Source organism: Aulonocara stuartgranti, assembly GCF_965226115.1.
Source record: "Aulonocara stuartgranti genome assembly, chromosome: 14".
Classification (NCBI taxonomy): Eukaryota; Metazoa; Chordata; class Actinopteri; order Cichliformes; family Cichlidae; genus Aulonocara; species Aulonocara stuartgranti.
In genome coordinates, this window is record NC_138950.1 from 21,580,168 (window position 1) to 21,597,752 (window position 17,585).

General features: G+C 40.9%; 1 protein-coding gene across 2 annotated transcripts in view; it reads right to left on the minus strand.

The window, feature by feature from the left end:
• fchsd2 (FCH and double SH3 domains 2) overlaps nucleotides 1-17,585 on the minus strand; it is a 77,441-nt gene that overhangs the window by 34,547 nt on the left and 25,309 nt on the right. For both annotated transcript variants that reach the window (XM_082502000.1, XM_082502001.1), the window contains exons 4-10: nucleotides 9,963-10,042; nucleotides 9,375-9,519; nucleotides 9,100-9,233; nucleotides 6,209-6,263; nucleotides 5,960-6,088; nucleotides 1,496-1,618; nucleotides 496-591 (exon numbers count right to left, since the gene is read on the minus strand). In XM_082502000.1, the coding sequence (XP_082358126.1) occupies nucleotides 496-591; nucleotides 1,496-1,618; nucleotides 5,960-6,088; nucleotides 6,209-6,263; nucleotides 9,100-9,233; nucleotides 9,375-9,519; nucleotides 9,963-10,042 (762 nt within the window). The remainder of the gene's footprint in view (nucleotides 1-495; nucleotides 592-1,495; nucleotides 1,619-5,959; nucleotides 6,089-6,208; nucleotides 6,264-9,099; nucleotides 9,234-9,374; nucleotides 9,520-9,962; nucleotides 10,043-17,585) is intronic.

Consider the following 17,585-nt stretch of genomic DNA (forward strand, 5'->3'; position numbering starts at 1 on the left):
CATCTTTCACGTTGTCAGCAGACATTAGTTAACTGGGCAACTCCATCTGAAACTGTTAACATAAAGAAATCCCCAAAGTCTGGGAACAAAAGGCCCAAAGATATCTCAAGAGAAAAAAGGGCGATCACAGCTTTGGCTCACGGATTTTTAACTTGGCAGGTCTCTCAGGCCCAGATGTTTTAATGTGACTCTCTAAATCAGAACTGCGGTAAATGAATTCTGTTTCATCACTCAACTTAAGGATTTAAGCAACATTTTATACACATAAGATATTAGAGAGGACAGAAAACACAGGATGAAAGGAAAGCCCACATGGCTGTCTGCTGTCTGTGTGTGGGAGTTTGTGCGTATGTGTGTATGTATGTGTGTGTGTGAGTCAGCAAGTGAAGTGGAGTGACAGTCCTGCTGTGAACAGGTTTATGTACAAACAATCTAAGTACTAGTGATACATGAGTATTAATCCAGGAGATCTGTGTGTAGTTGTGCGAGTCTCACCGTGTCACATTCACTGGGCTGGAACTGGAAGTCGTGCGCTTTGTGAAACACCGGATTCTCTTGCATGAACAACTGCTGGTTGTACTCCTGCATTATCTGAAAGAAAGCGTTAAGGAGATCTTTAATCCAGTACATTTTGCATGCAAGTTTGGTGCTGTGTAAACCCGACAATACAAGAGTCTGTTGAACTTCATGTGTGAAGAGGCTTCTGCTCCCTTCGAGGATGCAAACGACAATTTTTTTCCCCACTGCCGCATCTGAAGCCCACAGTGGGTGAGTGTTTCATATTCATGCATACATTTGTGGGTTCATATTTTGACTTTAGAGGGATTAATTTTTCGGTCCAAGAGGGATATGGTTCAGAAGTTAAGTCGAGTTTCTGAAGACATAACATTCAAACCAAAGCTAGTGTGAGTGTAGTTTAGGATGAGACCCGAAACCAGTGAGAAACTGTCCCACACAGGAAGCAGCTAGAAGCGATGTGGTGAGCAAACAATCCTGAAATACAGTGACATTCAGTAAAATGGCAACATGCAAAATAACCCCTGATAATGCGTTCGGGTCCTGAAGTTAACATTTCACAATTTGCCTGTGACTACATGCTGCGTTAATCAAAAACAGTCACTGTGTTGTGTCTTTCTTGCACAGTTAAAGTAGAATAGAAACCTCATCATGCCACACAAAAGGTACACACAGCTGCTCCCTTATTCACACAGGGTCACAACAAAAGGTAGCTCTATCTTTGATTTGACAGATTTTTACACCAGATTTCCTTCCTGACATAACCCCAAAATGATTCGTGCCTACTTCTGCAACAGAACTGAAGATCTGCTTGTGAGGTGGCTGTGCAAACCACTAAACTGCAGACAGACACAAAGAAATTAAAGAAAGAAAATAACAGAAAGAAAAAGACTGCTGAATGTCAAAACACTTTCAGTGGGTTCCATAGAAATGTCTTACCACAGATTCAAAAAGCATATTTTTGTATTGTCTGACTCACCCTGGTGGATTTGTCCAAAAGGAACTGATACGTGTTGTGTGTAGCCTGGGAGGCCTCAAGCTCAGTGCGACAAAGTGCCACCAGGTAGTCTTTGACGTGCTCATAGATTCTGCCGTCCAAGGCCTAGAAGACAGACAGAGAAAGACAGGAACCAGGGGTTACACTGAAGCATGGATGAATTCAATGTAATTCCACAATCCTTAATAATAAAGCAGAGAGGACAAGGGAATCAGGAGGAGACACTAAGAAATAGACAAAAAGAACAGAATGTGAATAAGCGTTGCTAGTTTGTCGTAAACTCAAATTAAATCTTGTGTTTAGATAGCCATAAATGTACTGTGATTTTGTTACATAATCTACTGATGCACGTCTATGTTTAAAAAATCATATTTGAGGTCCATAGTCCATAGATTACACTATAACTGATTGACAGCTCCCTTGCTTTTGTGTTATTTTTGTTGCATTTGTTGGGTGGGACAATTTCCTCTGTTAATGATTGTTTCTGTTATTGCATAAGCTACTGTGTAGCAGGACTAAATCAACGGAAACGTCTTGTGTGGGAGGTAATTTCAAGCTTTATTTTATGATAAATTTCACTAGAACACACCCCAAAACATGCAAAATACATACAGGACATACAGTCAAATTGAACAGAAATAGAGTCCAGCATAGCAAAGCCCACTTCTGTTACAAACAAACACACCTCACTCGCATCGCCGCCTCCCATGGCGTACTGTATATTATAACTTTAAATGCAGTATATGGCATGTTTCCATGGGCCATTAAAAAGGATTTTATAAAAAACACTAAACTAAAAAAGGAAGAGGTGAAAAAGTGAAGAGAAAGATGGTGGGAAAATATAAAGAGGTGAGAGGGAGGGAACGAAGTCACAAGAAGGCCCAAAACCACGCAGATGTTTTTATTTAACAACTGTTAACATTAGCATTTCTGATGCACGGATGTAAAGACATTTTAATGAAGTATGCAGTCCAAGTGAACAGCCTTTCTATGGGCAGCCGGGATACTGCTGCCAAGCTGTAGGCAACGCTGCCAAACAGACAGAGAGCGGGGCTAACGGAGGGGAGGAGGAGAGGAAGAAGAGGGGAAGGGAGAGCATTTTGAAAAGGTATAAAAGGTATTAGTGGGTGAGAGCAAAAAAGAGAGACTTACTGAAAAAAATGTGTTTATGGGACACGAGTGTGTGTGTGAGTGAGTATGTGAGTGTGTTCTTTGGATGGTGTTCTCACAGCTGCAGAGGAAGGTGAAGGGGTTCAGATTCCAATTCAACAAAACACAGAGAAGGCACACACACACACAGACATCAGTGATCAAATGCTCAGAGACACACACATACACGCACTCCTCTGGCCAAAGTCTCAGAAACGTGCACACACTATTCTAACCAGCGGATCATTTAGGCCAAGTCTGCAGCCTCCAGCTAACACCTACGTCTGTCTCCTTCTTATACAGACAAACACATTTAAAAAAACAACATAAAACCCACAACCCACAGCATTCACACACAACACAGCCTCAAAAACAATGGGATATTGACAAGGACATTATGTCATTAAGGGTGGGTTGCTGGCTGACTTCTCTCTAAATGTTCCCTCATCATTCTGGTCATTTCCTCCTCCCCCTTTCTTCTCTTCCTCCCCTCCTTTTTTCATCCATTTACGGTAGTGTTGAAATGAAGTGAGTCAGCTTCCAGAAAAAGCCCCGTCCGTCCCTATACCATGGTCAGTGGATGTGTGTTTATGTGTGTGTGTCTGTGTTTGGGTTGAATGACTGCATCAGTTGGAACAATAAGGGCAGCACAGGGGAGCAGACGGGGCAGCAGAGGTGCAAGTGTGAGGGTGTGTGGTTGTGTGTGTCAATGTCTAGCCGGCAACTTTAAAGACCGACATTAATAACAGCATATACTGCTGACAGCAGAGGGAGACGTTGAGCAGTCGGTTCTTCCTCTGCCCTTTCACTAACGCTGTCGCATTGACAAGGACGGCTCACCTATAAGATTTAAGTTATTACCGCAGCCTCACTACAACTCTCAGTACAGTCAGTATTTATGAAGGGAAGATTTGATCTAAACAAGGCTATCAATTACAAGTCTCCTCACCTATCATCCCCAGAGAAACTATTCTATTATCCTTCAGTCATCTATTTCACACTTAATCATTTTCTTTTCTCAGATGACCTAGGAAGGAAGGAAGCCGATTCTTACCACTATAACTCATTTAATCTCAAACATTTCATGGGATAACTACAATATCTGTTGAACATGGAGATGAAAAGGCCCCAAAAGCATACAGGAATGCATTCATGGAAAAGATTTCACGCCTTCCTTGAACTGCAGAGAGAACTCATACATTCACAAGTGCTGATATTTTCAGGTAAACACCACAAATGAATCAGCACAGGAAGGAGAGGGAGGACAGACAGCTTGCTTCCTTCTAGCAATGTCCCTCATTCTCTGTGTGTGTTTTCATGCGCATATTTGTGTATGTGCATATTTCCCTGCAGTCCTGTCCTTCTGTCACAAGAAGCTAAGGATCTATTATTCAGAATGGCCTCGTAGTATAGATGCTCATGCACGCCTAAGGCAGAGCATGCGAGAGTGAGGAGAGAAGACAGAAAAGAAGATGGGAGAAGAAATAAACAAGGAGTCAAAAGCCAAGAAACAGAAGAAAAAAAACTTAAATTTTATTTAATATTATTGAAATCCTGAGTACATACCATTTAACTGATGGTCAGACAAATGAGAAAAACAAGAGCAATAAAGCTGCAGATGTAAAACAGACCAACATGTGTGTCTATAACAGAACTACCATAATCAGTCACGCCTGAGGATTTTTCATGCTGAAGAATTAAGCAATTGTCAATCAGACGCTTTCCAGATAGTACTGCACAGTGGGTTAAAATCTCATTATGCTTTTCTATGTTTATAATTCCACAAATTTTAACAAGACACCCAACACCACTGGCTGAAATGCAGCTTCAAACCATGACAGTTTTACCGATGGCTGTAGACACTCACTTGTCGTGCATTTTCCACTCTGGACTACTGATTCTCAGTCCAGTTGTTGTGAAATTTGGCACATCTTTTTCTCCCTTCCTTAACAATGTTTGTTGACAGCCACCCTTTCTACTGAGACACTTCTTTTGAGGCTTTAGTGAACAGTAGAGAATAGACCAATTGAAGTGTCAGATGCATCTCTCAGGTCCTGGGTTTGGATTTTTCACATTTCTTTAAGAAATAACTTTCAGATACTGTTCATCTGCTATAGGCAGTTTTGACACACCATGCTGAGATATGCCAAGTTTTCATCTAATAGATCTCTGGAAATCACTTGTTAGAGCAAAAATGCTCTAACGTGTCTGTGTTATCTTTGGCATTTTTAATAGATTCAACACAAGAAACTGGAACAAATGATGTTTTGTGACATACTACTAGTAACAAATTGCTTAAAAAATGTAAAAATTGGTTTCTTTTCATCCCTTGAGTTAGGTTCTGTTTTGTGCTTGAATGTTTCATGAAAATGGTCAAGTAAAAGTAATGGACTGAAAATTTGTGAAAAAGCAGCCAGAGAAACTTGAAAAAGACCTTCAGACATCCTGGAGAACTATTGCTTGAGAACACTTTAAAAATTCCAAGAAATTCTGGCTCTTTGGAGGCAAAATATAAGGAAACATATGATGTTTCGAGACTTTTACTTTATGTGTTGTATCTGTGAGCATGTTAGCCCATGTTTGTACAACAGAGTAGCTAGGCTGTAAGTGAATTACAGACTGGGATTTTTGTTTGTGTATTTTCATACAGATCATAATTAAAGCAGTATCACAACTGAAACAGCTCAGCAAGATATTATTGTGTCTGATTAAGACTGGGCTTAACCCCCTTTTGTATTCAATCATCTTAGCAGTTTAAAATAAAAGACCAAAGACAAAAGAATGTCTTTTTTGATATTCCATCAGCTGAAAATGATAATTTCCTGCCCACCGATGATTTGGTTTAAGTTGACATTAGCATGGCTCACTTTTCTTCACATAAGCCCCTTTCAAATCGTAAATCCGCACAACGCTGCGACTTTCTTTGAAGACTCAAAACTGTGAAATCAACACTTTTTCGTGTGTGATATTTCCCTACCAGCTATTTCACTGACAGTGAATGGGAGTCTGACTTTGTGGACTCATGAAAGGAACACATTTTCCCAAAACTGAACTTAGATTCAAAGCTCCCCAATTTATATTCTGAAAACAGAAAAATGCTTCCTCATTCCCGTCCAAAAAAAAAAAAAAAAATCCCTCCGGATATTATCCAAGGGAGGCTCTTAAGTCAGTACTTGATCTAGTAAAGCAAAATATTGCAACAGCATTAAAATCTCGAGTCTTTAATGTTGGCTTTGTGTTTTCACTTTCACACCACTTACCTCATTCATTTCCTTTCTTTCATCTTTCTATATTTACCTGTATGCAGTGCAGCAGATCTGTATGGTAGTACCGATCGTGGTGAGCATTGGCAGCAGCTAGCGTTAGCAAGTAGTCATTCCTGGCCTGTGTCGCCTTTGAGTTACAGTCACTTCTTTTTGCTTTCAACTTCAAAAAACAGACAGAAAAAATGTGTATAGTGTTACTACTTGTTTTTAAATAATTGTTCAAAGTAATACATCTGAAAGCCCTGCCTAAACAAGCCGCTGTTATGTTTCAGGTTCTTACCTTCACACTTGCTTTCTGTAAACTAATTCTTGACTGAAAAAGACCCAGTTTAGACCTGAAAAAGACAAAAAACAAAACAATAATAAGTATCTAATTTTATTTATTTATTTTTAAACACTGTAAACTTTTTGTGTATTCACATTTTTAAATTTAACATGTCAAGTAAAAGACGACAGAAGGGAAGATCCAAGGATTTCTACCACATCTCCATCCTCTGATTCGGACCAGACTTTATAGACGAACCCTGGCCTGAGCAGAGCGAGACTTGACAGTGATGAATGTGAGCCTGATCCAGACACTCATTTGTATCAATGACAGAGAGAGCCTGTCTCCTCCCGGCATGTGTATCCGTGCGCATGAGCGCAAAAACATTAAAAAAAGCATGTTTATTTCGATTAAATCTAACACTCGCCGATGCAAATGCTTCAGTGTGTAATTTTCTCTGCCAGTTCCCCGCGCGAGAGTACCTGTAAAATGCTTCTACTTAAGTCCTACTTTACACCCCGAGTGCTGTTAAAAATAACATTCACACCAATTTATTCCTGTGTGTTCCTTGTGCCTCGCCATTTTTATCCTCTCAAACACACACGCATGTGCATACTCTCCAGTAATGGCACACAGGCGATACAGTTATTTCCATCGCTGCTACTTTCTACTGAGCGATGGAGAACAGAAAAGAGTAGATTGGCCAATCGATGTGAGCGCAAACCAAGGGTTGAGAATTCAATGAAGTGAAAATGTCACCATAGCTACTGCTACCAAGGGATGGGAGGAAAACAACACTCATCAGCTCCAGATCAAACTCTGGAACTAATTGTGAGACTGCAAAGCTTCAAGATTTGAATTCTTAGAGCAGAAACAGGTCAGGTGGCTGTTCAATCAGAAAGCCTCTTAAGCTTGGAAGGTAATAAAAAAGTAAAGGACAGACACCAGGGTCACAGGAAAAAAGTGCTTTCAATCAACATCAACATTACTCTCTATATATCTGCTGGAGCTATGCTTCAAATTAATTAATAATATCAAATTAACATCGTTTAGATGTGGTTAGCTGATTCATCAAAACTAAAGTCAGTCAATGTTTCCACACTATTCTTTACTGTTCCTCTGTTGTTGTTTTCATGTCTTTTCGTCTGTATTTTTTCTCTCTCTTTCAAACACCTGTGTATGTTTATGACTGATTGCTTCTTTCATCCTCGATGACAATGTTTTTCCCTTTCTTTATCTCTCTCCAAACAGAAACACACACACACATTCTCCTTATGAGGTTAACCAGCTTCACTCTCTTGATTACATTCTCCCTCACCATGGAGACCATCTGTTTAGTCACACCATTTTTATATATTTACCAAGAAGTGTGGTAAATTAAAGAAAAATCCAACATAAAGTTTCTAAGTAAGACAAGTGTAGGGAGACAGGATTTACCACCAGTAGACTTTGGGTGTGACTTGATATTTAGGAGGACTCTTCTCTCATTTTGGTGTTATGATACACGGTTGTGTAAAGTGCTCTCTTGAGCTTTATTCACACAGGCCTAAACATCCTTCAGTGACCCACAGGCAGTAAATAGGTGAAATGGGTCTCAAAGAGGTGCTACACCGAAAACCTTGCAATGTCTTTCGTTGCTATCAGTTTGCTGCAGTCACCTGTAGGTTCCACAGAAATGAACTAAAGCTAAAAAGTGTGGCGCAATCTACGCTATATTGCTAAAAGTATTCCCTCGCTCACCCAAATCAATGGATTCAGGTATTCCAGTTACTTCCATTGCCACAGGTGTATAATATCAAGCCTCTAGGCATGCAGACTGCGTCTACTAATATTTGTGAACGAATGAGTCGCTCTCAGGAGCTCAGTGAATTCCAGAGTGGTACCGTGATAGGACACAACCTGTGCAGTAAGCCTAGCACTGAAATTTCCTCACTACTACATATTCCACAGTAAACTGTTAGTGGTATTATAACAAAGTGGAAGCGACTGGAAATGACAGCAACTGAGCCATGAAGTGATGAACCCTTCCTGTTCCAACATGACTGCGCACCAGTGCACAAAGCAAGGTCCATAAAGACATGGATGAGTGAGTCTGGTGTGGAAGAACTTGAATGGCCTGCACAGAGTCCTCATCTCAACCCGCCAGAACAACTTTAGGATGAATTATGAGTGGAGACTGCGGGCCGGCCCGTCTCATCCAACATCAGTTTCTGACCTCATAAATGTGCTTCTGGAAGATTGGTCAAAGGTTCCCATAAACCCACTCTTAATCCTTGTGGAAAGCCATCCCAGAAGAACTGAAGCTGTTATAGATGCAAAGGGTGGGCTGACTAACATCATGTTAAACCCTATGGGTTAAGAATGGGATGTCACTCAAATTCATATGCATATGAAGGCAGAGGAGTGAATACTTTTGGCAATATAGTGTATGAATGTTTTCTTTGTATAATTGTCTTTACCTTAAAATATAAAGCACCTTGAGGCAACTGTTGCTGTGATTTGGTGCTAGATAAATACAATTGAATTGAACTGAATGGTAACCATCAAAGTAATAGTTGGTTGAAATCTGTTGGTCACATCAATGAGATGAATTGAGAAATCAGTGTCTTCAATGCAAACAAAACACAACCCTCAAGCAATCAAAGCAATCCCAAAGAGGTTTTTGGTGCCGCATCCTCTTTGCAACCGATTTCATCTAAATCTGGTAACTGCACCGCTCAAAATCAAAGACAATAAAAAAATTAGAACAGCTTTGTATTGATTTGCAAGTGGACCCAACTCGTGCCAGGCAAATATGTGCCCTCCACAGCATAACAGGGACACCAGATCCCCTCACTGAAACTGACTTGGCAACTACCTGAAAAGCCCTACACACACACACGTGCACAGTGTTGCGGCAGACTTACTTCGCCTCGATGTCGGCCTTCTCTCGTATAGCGTGGGCAACCTGCTCGCAGTCGTAGTATTTTTTCTTAGCTTTGGCCAACTCCTTCACTGACTCCTGCAGCTCTGCTTGAATGCCGCTCAGCTGATCTATTGTCTGTGAAAAGGGAAAAAGACAACAGGCATATGTTTGAAGAACAAGCAGAACAACATGAAGTTAACTCTGAGCAAGCACATTGGAAAGATGCAGCAGCAACAGAGCACAAATACTGCTTCAGGAAAAAAATGACCAACTCACCTTTTTAAGCTGCTGCTCCTTGTACAGTCTAACAGTCTTAGCGGGCTCTGATACTTGACTCTTGTAATTGTCGCATACATTGAGCCTGGACTGGCTCACCTGGACTGTACCTTCTAAATAGGACCTCCACACTGCATACACATTCCTAGTAGGAGAGAAAAAGCACTGAGTGCTGGAAAGTTTCTGCAGCTGGATTATTTAATTAATCCAATATCCATTTGCTTGGATATTGGACATGTTTTTTAAAATGTGGGTTTTAAAAAAACTTTGTGAGCAGGGAACCACAAGGGGAGAAAATTTGTGTCGCAATGCATTATTTCTGTTTGTCAGAATAACTTAGATCCAACTTCAAGTCTTCTATTTCAGTGCCTCTGTTACAGTAAATAATGACTCATAACTGTGCTGTAGACCATGACGATTTTTTTCTAGAATATTGAACGACTCCAGCACAGTATAATTTCAGCCTTCATGTGAACACTGCAGCTGAAATAAATTTGTAGATGATGCAAGAAGACAAAGTAGCTTCCAGCTCCTAATTTTATGTAATATGTGCATTTTTCTGTGTCATATGCACACACACAAACCTACCTATAGTCTGTTCTCTGGTCATCAGGGTTGATTCCAGGCCAGTCTCTCTTTAGGTACTGACTCGCTAACTTCTGCAGAGCCTGAAAGCACAAGAGCACAAAAATGGGGAGCTGGGAACAATTAAGGACCATCTAGCTCCTATTGTCTGATTAATGAATCCCTGCCAAATCCCCGGAGAAGATGCTTTTGATGTTATAGGAAACATGCAGACTGTTAGAATAAAATGAATTACAAGTTTGTGAACTGCACTGAGTCAGCTCACTTGCACCCAGTCATTCAGATGAGAGAAACAGTGTCTAATGTTTGGAATTCATAGCGAATAAAATACATTCAAATCTGCAACTTGACAGAAAATGCATTCACTGTTATCATTATGCAAGAAAAAGGAACGTATGGTGAAGATGGGCGGTTGGATTTTTATTTCTGTACAGTGGATGTTTTACAGTTTAGTTTGGGTATCAGTGCACAAAACAATAGACCGGCTTTGTATCAGTAAATCCGAGTCAGTTCCCGAGAAACCTGAGGGCTACAAGAAAGGGTAACCTACATCTTCCAGACTGGGTCACTGTGTCAGTAACAGTGACTCACAAACGCTCTGTCCTCGTGTCCCTGTGTTTACGTTCGTAGGGATGGGTAGCCTTAATAAAAGAATCCCTACTAAAATACAGTCAAGACAGTTTGAGTTTCAAGGTAAATACTCCAATCCTCAAAGCCACCTTCTTCCCTTTATCTTTTTTATCAAGCTTCCAGATCTGCATGTAAATCTGATATCATTCCTCTTTACAAATCTCCTCCTTGTTATCCTAAATCACCAACACTTCCCTCTCTCCATGCTTCACCCTTCATCACTTACATTATGATTCTCAAAAGGCCTATTTTTAAATCTAACTATTGCCCCCCCACAATCCCCTTACACCCAATTGCATTTACACATATACACATCCCTTCTGTGCTCTTTTTTTCTAATACCATGCTATTGAGCTCTCTTTTACTTTTGTCTCTCTCATTATAACATACTCAACAGAATTACCCTGTATCTCTCTTTCTCATCTTGCTTTTTTTCACCTTTCACAGATGGTGACTGAGGCCATCAAAGAACAGTTCTTTCTCTAGTTTCCTGGACCAGATATTTGTTTCCCTCCAGCTGACACACAAGCTTGTGTCCTGGGGGAGACTGTGGCCTAGTGACCCCTGGCATCCACTGTCTAAAAACCTCATAAAGAAAGGGAGAATAACTCTTTTATGAAGAAAAAAGAAAAAAAACAGCATTATCTCCTAAATGTCTCAACTGGAGTGAACTAAGCATGTTTTGTAGTACATGACATGCAGTGAGTAGATTAATAAAGAGAGTCCAGGTTTAGTTTTATTATCTATTTGTGCCTTTATTTTGCACAAATAAAGGAAAGATAAAGAAACAGCAAAAGCAAAATAAACAAATGGGCAAGATTACTGGCATCAGCAACCTTGTGTCATGAACACATAAAGATCAAGAACAGTCATCCTCGCTCTCTTTTTCTCACTCTTACCAACAGGCTCCAGTGGATCTGGATGGCACTTTTACTTTGAAGCCAACATTCTCCATTTCTGGTTTGTGTTGGACTTTTAACAGTTTCACTGTGGCAAGTAGTTTACAAGTATTTGCAGATAAGTCAACACCTTCATGCAAACTATGGGCAACCTTGGGAATCTGCTAACTACTAATTGCAATTAGGTTTTCGGTTCAGCACCATATACCCTTTTACAACAGATTTCACACTAGTGACGGCAACCTCCAGAAGCCACTCCCCAACTGGTTACCAGGAAGTCACTTACCAGTCTAGGCCTTCGTGGTTAAGGCTTTAGCAATTGATTTCACACCGACGATTACCAGAACCCTTCACAGCTGGTCAGGTAATATTCATTTTCACATAGCAACCAGTGGTCACCGATTGCTGCCTGAGGCCTCAAAGAAATCTCTCTGAACGCTAAACTGCTCAAACAGTCTGATTAGACACTCATCTGCAGAACTTTCCAATACCAACAAACTAACATTCACGCCCACTTCACATGAGGATTATCCATCTGTCCAGCACAGTGAAGACAGGCTGCGTTTGAACCTCTCTTCCTTTTTCATTCTTGTTACAACTCCACATCTCTTGTTACAGTATCACATCTCTCTGCTACTGCAGCTCTTAATCCACTCCACACTGAGGCCACCCATATGGAAAAGTAACGGAGAGAAACATTGTACTACCAGATGGGATTCTAAATTTTTTTTTTAATTGTTTGTATTTCTTTTCCATATGTGCATCCATAACAACATAAAGAGCTCCGGATTTCTGACTTGATCTGTGGTTTGTTTCTAGCGAAGAAATTCTTTGTACTGCACTGTAACAGCTAGGAGATAGAGGATGTTATGCCATAGAACCGTCAATAAAGCTATTAAACTACATTTTGACCTCCAGCTGTCTTCAGAATGAAGACAACCCATCACTTGGGTAAGAACAGGACATTCTTACATTCAATATGAACCTGTGGGCAAATTCACACTTAAACAAATCTGAACTTACCATTTATTTAAAGGTGAGAGTGCCTTTGAAAGCAAGCCAAAACATAAAGTTGCAGGAGTAGCCATTTCACTATTAGACATTGACCACCTGCATGTCCTTGCTCCAAACCTTTTTTTTATGCCAGCACACAACTTGGACCCTCTTAGATCAGCCTACAGAGCTGTTATCAGAGTAAGAGCAATGACTGAATGGTGAGAAGGACACTGACTGACTGATATGTGAAAGCTTACCTAAGGTGCTCTTGGCCTATTAGGAGGATGCTCTTCAGTTACTCCTGGCTCATCTTTTTATTCCAACTGCTCTTGCTACAGCCTCTCTTCCCCCCTTCCTCTCTATTTTCATGCAGTATGCTTTGTTCCTTTCCATTTTTTTCTCATTCTCTCTCTCTCACTCTCTCCAGCTTCCTTCTATTCATTTTCTACAGGACATCTCATCCCTCCATCCTCCTTTCTCTGCTGTCATCACCTGACAACCACCTGAACAGCATGTTGCCATAGCAACTCCTCTGCCCTCCCTATGTGGTCTTGGTGAAGTAGAAATGCTCCCTTTAGTAGTGTGTCTTTATGTGTGTGTGTGTCACATTCACACACACACACACACACACACACACACACACACACACACACACACACACACACACACACACATATATCCTGTTTTTGTGATCAGAGTGGCAAAACAGGGTACCCAGACTGGAGGATATCCTGTGTGTGTGTGTGTGTGTGTGTGTGTGTGTGTGTGTGTGTGTGTGTGTGTGTGTGTGTGTGTGTGTGTGTGTGTGTGTGTGTGTTAGAGAGAGAGTAACAAATCGTTGACAAACAAAGGAAAATTGAAGGAAGAAGGAGAAAGGCTAAGTTCTGCGTATTTTAGGCATATGAGCTAGTAGGCTTCGCTAAACATCCAGTAATTACACTTGTTATTATAAATATGTGAGTTTGCACACCACTTTTAAAGTCATTACCTCATGTAGGGCATGTGAAAAGGTGAAGGACTCACCCAACTGGACATTAAACTGTATTTAACCAGCCAGCTCGTGTGATGTTCAGGTGCAGCGATTTGTGCCAGTGTGAGAAAAGAGCAAATAACAGCCACAGCTAGCGAGAGGTCGCCCTGCGATACGTATCATGAAAGCTCTACTCATCCAGCACCTAAATCAAACACAGCTCTTCCAGTACCCAGAATGCAGCTGATGCATCACCTGCCGTGGGCTACACAGAACTACCACACAGGCTGTATTGTTAGGGACAGATTATTTGCAACTGTTTGAAATTTTGACAGTCCCTGTGTTACTTTGACAAGAAGTAAGGCAATACACCAATGGCCTTGCAGGACTGATCAATTATTTTTGATAAGTGTGTTTTGAGAACACTCCTGTTTTTAGAGCTGCAGACTAGTGCTTTATTTACTTAGTATCGATCTGATACCAAGTAAATACTGTACCAGTATTGCTGAGTTTAAACTCCGCATGAGTTTGTAAATCACAGCTTAAAACATGAGGTTTTGAATGTAAACACATAAGAATTAGCATATTTCAATATGTTTGGGCTAGTAATCATTTTATTAAACAATGCACATCCTGCTACATCTCTCTCTCATCTCTAGAGAAAAATGATATCATGGTGATAACTGGTCTTTTTTTCTTCCTCAATCCCATTATCTTTATCACTCAATAGCTCTTGTGGTGAATGACTGATTGTTAAAGTTTTATTTGGCAGAGTGTCTGGAAATCAGATGAATATGAGCTCTGAGTCAGAGTAAAATGAGCATGATAAAATGATTCCATATGCTGCAAAAACAAGCATCAAAAACTAGCTTTTTATAATGTTTGTCTAATAATAATGCTAGCAGGTAGCATGCACCCCATACTCTGACATATTTAGCTGACTCATAATAGCGTGAATCCCCCACGAACCACCGCACTCTCCCTCCCAACAATGTCCAGAGTGGCTGTGTGAAAGAGGTACTGATTACAGGACAAAGTGTGATGACACAACTGTTACTCACTGGTAGGAATGATGACTGTACTTTATCTAAAGTATTAACGGTCGCACCCAAAATTTGTCCGGAGGGCTTTAAACTCTCAGAAATAACTCATGATTACACTTGAGTGACTGCGGAAAGAGGAAGTGATGTCACCCAGTAAGAGCATATGTTAAAGTTATAATCTACAGTGGGGCAAAAAAGTATTTAGTCAGCCACCGATTGTGCAAGTTCCCCCACTTAAAATGATGACAGAGGTCAGTAATTTGCACCAGAGGTACACTTCAACTGTGAGAGACAGAATGTGAAAAAAAAATCCATGAATCCACATGGTAGGATTTGTAAAGAATTTATTCGTAAATTAGGGTGGAAAATAAGTATTTGGTCACCTCAAACAAGGAAAATCTCTGTATGAATGGCACCTGTTTGAACCCATCATCTGTATAAAAGACACCTGTCCACAGCCTCAAACAGTCAGACTCCAAACTCCGCCATGGCCAAGACCAAAGAGCTTTGGAAGGACACCAGGAAAAGTATTGTAGACCTGCACCAGACTGGGAAGAGTGAATCTACAATAGGCAAGCAGCTTGGTGTGAAAAAATCAACTGTGGGAGCAATCATCAGAAAATGGAAGACATACAAGACCACTGATAATCTCCCTCGATCTGGGGCTCCACGCAAGATCTCATCCCGTGGGGTCAAAATGATCATGAGAACGGTGAGCAAAGATCCCAGAACCACACGGGGGGACCTGGTGAATGACCTGCAGAGAGCTGGGACCAAAGTAACAAAGGTCACCATCAGTAACACACTACAACGGCAGGGAATCAAATCCCGCACTGTCAGACGTGTTCCGCTGCTGAAGCCAGTGCATGTCCAGGCCCGTCTGAAGTTTGCCAGAGAGCACATGGATGATACAGCAGAGGATTGGGAGAATGTCATGTGGTCAGATGAAACCAAAGTAGAACTTTTTGGTATAAACTCAACTCGTCGTGTTTGGAGGAAGAAGAATACTGAGTTGCATCCCAAGAACACCATACCTACTGTGAAGCATGGGGGTGGAAACATCATGCTATGGGGCTGTTTTTCTGCCAAGGGGACAGGACGACTGATCCGTGTTGAGGACAGAATGAATGGGGCCATGTATCGTGAGATTTTGAGCCAAAACCTCCTTCCATCAGTGAGAACTTTGAAGATGAAACGAGGCTGGGTCTTCCAACATGACAATGATCCAAAACACACCGCCCGGGCAACAAAGGAGTGGCTCCGTAAGAAGCATTTGAAAGTCCTGGAGTGGCCTAGCCAGTCTCCAGACCTCAACCCCATAGAAAATCTGTGGCGGGAGTTGAAAGTCCGTGTTGCTCGGCAACAGCCCCAAAACATCACTGCTCTCGAGAAGATCTGCATGGAGGAATGGGCCAAAATACCAGCTACTGTGTGTGCAAACCTGGTAAAGACCTATAGTAAATGTTTGACCTCTGTTATTGCCAACAATGGTTATGTTACAAAGTATTGAGTTGTATTTTTGTTATTGACCAAATAGTTATTTTCCACCCTAATTTACGAATAAATTCTTTACAAATCCTACCATGTGGATTCATGGAATTTTTTTTCACATTCTGTCTCTCACAGTTGAAGTGTACCTCTGGTGCAAATTACTGACCTCTGTCATCATTTTAGGTGGGGGAACTTGCACAATCGGTGGCTGACTAAATACTTTTTTGCCCCACTGTATAAGTGACTAGCAGTTTCTATGCTTCACTCATCCCTTCACAATTTCTTTGTTTAGTTTATTACTCGTCTGTTGGCTGCAGTCCTGCTAAACACAATCACCTTGATACTTCTGCCCGGTGTTTACTCCCTTTGTTCCACTCACTTGTTTTCTCCTGTCTGCGTCTCTCTCACGTTTGCCCATTCTCTAGCTGCCTTCTCTCCCTCTGTCTCTATCTGATTTCTGCCTGTCTTTGCATCTCTGCCTTTTCAGCCCGCCCTCACTTTCTTAACTACTTCCAAGAACAATATACTTGATTTCCTCTCTCGTCTCATCCAGTCTTCACTCATCTGCCCCCAAAGCTCTCTGTTTCTTGTTTATGTGTGTGCAGGGCTAGCTACAGTAAAGTAAGGGAACAGTGAGTGGAGGCTAAATTGAATAGAAGCACCATACAGGACAGTGTAAGAATGTGAGAGAACAGGGAGATAAAAGAGAAGCTGTCACTTTCTTTATCGCAGTCTCTCCTTTTTCCTTAGACTTCTATTAACCTTGAAATCAATGCAAATGAAATAGTATAACAATATCTAATATCAGACACATTAGAGATAAATGCATGATTAACAAGACAGCTACAGTATAATGGATGTGTGCATGAGATCATGTTACATACAGTTTGAAGACAGTGTGAGAGCACTATATAGAGGTGAAACAGTGAAGAAGGAAAAAGAAAAAAGTAAAAAAAATAAAATGCAAAAGCACTAGTTTCAGTTTATTTACAATATTCAGATCTGATGTTTACACTGAATCTGGTTCTGCTGCAGGTTTCTTCCTGTTAAAAGGGAGTTTTTCTTTCCCACTGTCGCCAATGTGCTTGCTCATAGGAGGTCATCTGATTATTAGGGGTTTTCTCTGTGTTATTGTAGGGTTTTGATTTTACAATATAAAGTGCCTTGAGGCGACTGTTGTTGTGATTTGACGCTGTATAAAACTGTAATAAAACTGAATTGAACCTAAGAACTCATGTATGCTTTTTAATTGTATTTTATTTTTGTCAGAGAACACAACATAAATCAATAATAACCAATAACATTAATGCTGATTTAGCACAAGTAACAGTAAAGCACAGCAGATACAGAGCAGCACAGAAGGCATGCTTTTTTGGGCAGTACAGTGAAGTATGACCCCAGCCTAAAACTATTCCAGTAATGCTGATCGTGGGAGGGAGAATAAGGGACAAACAGCTAACCCTTACATGCTAACCCGCACACTCAGAAAACATGGAGCTTTTGATGGACAGCTGGTAATTGTGGCTGACTCCTGCGCAGAGGGCGGGTGGATGTCTGGTTTGACACATTGAAAGGACAAAGGTTAAATTTTCACTTT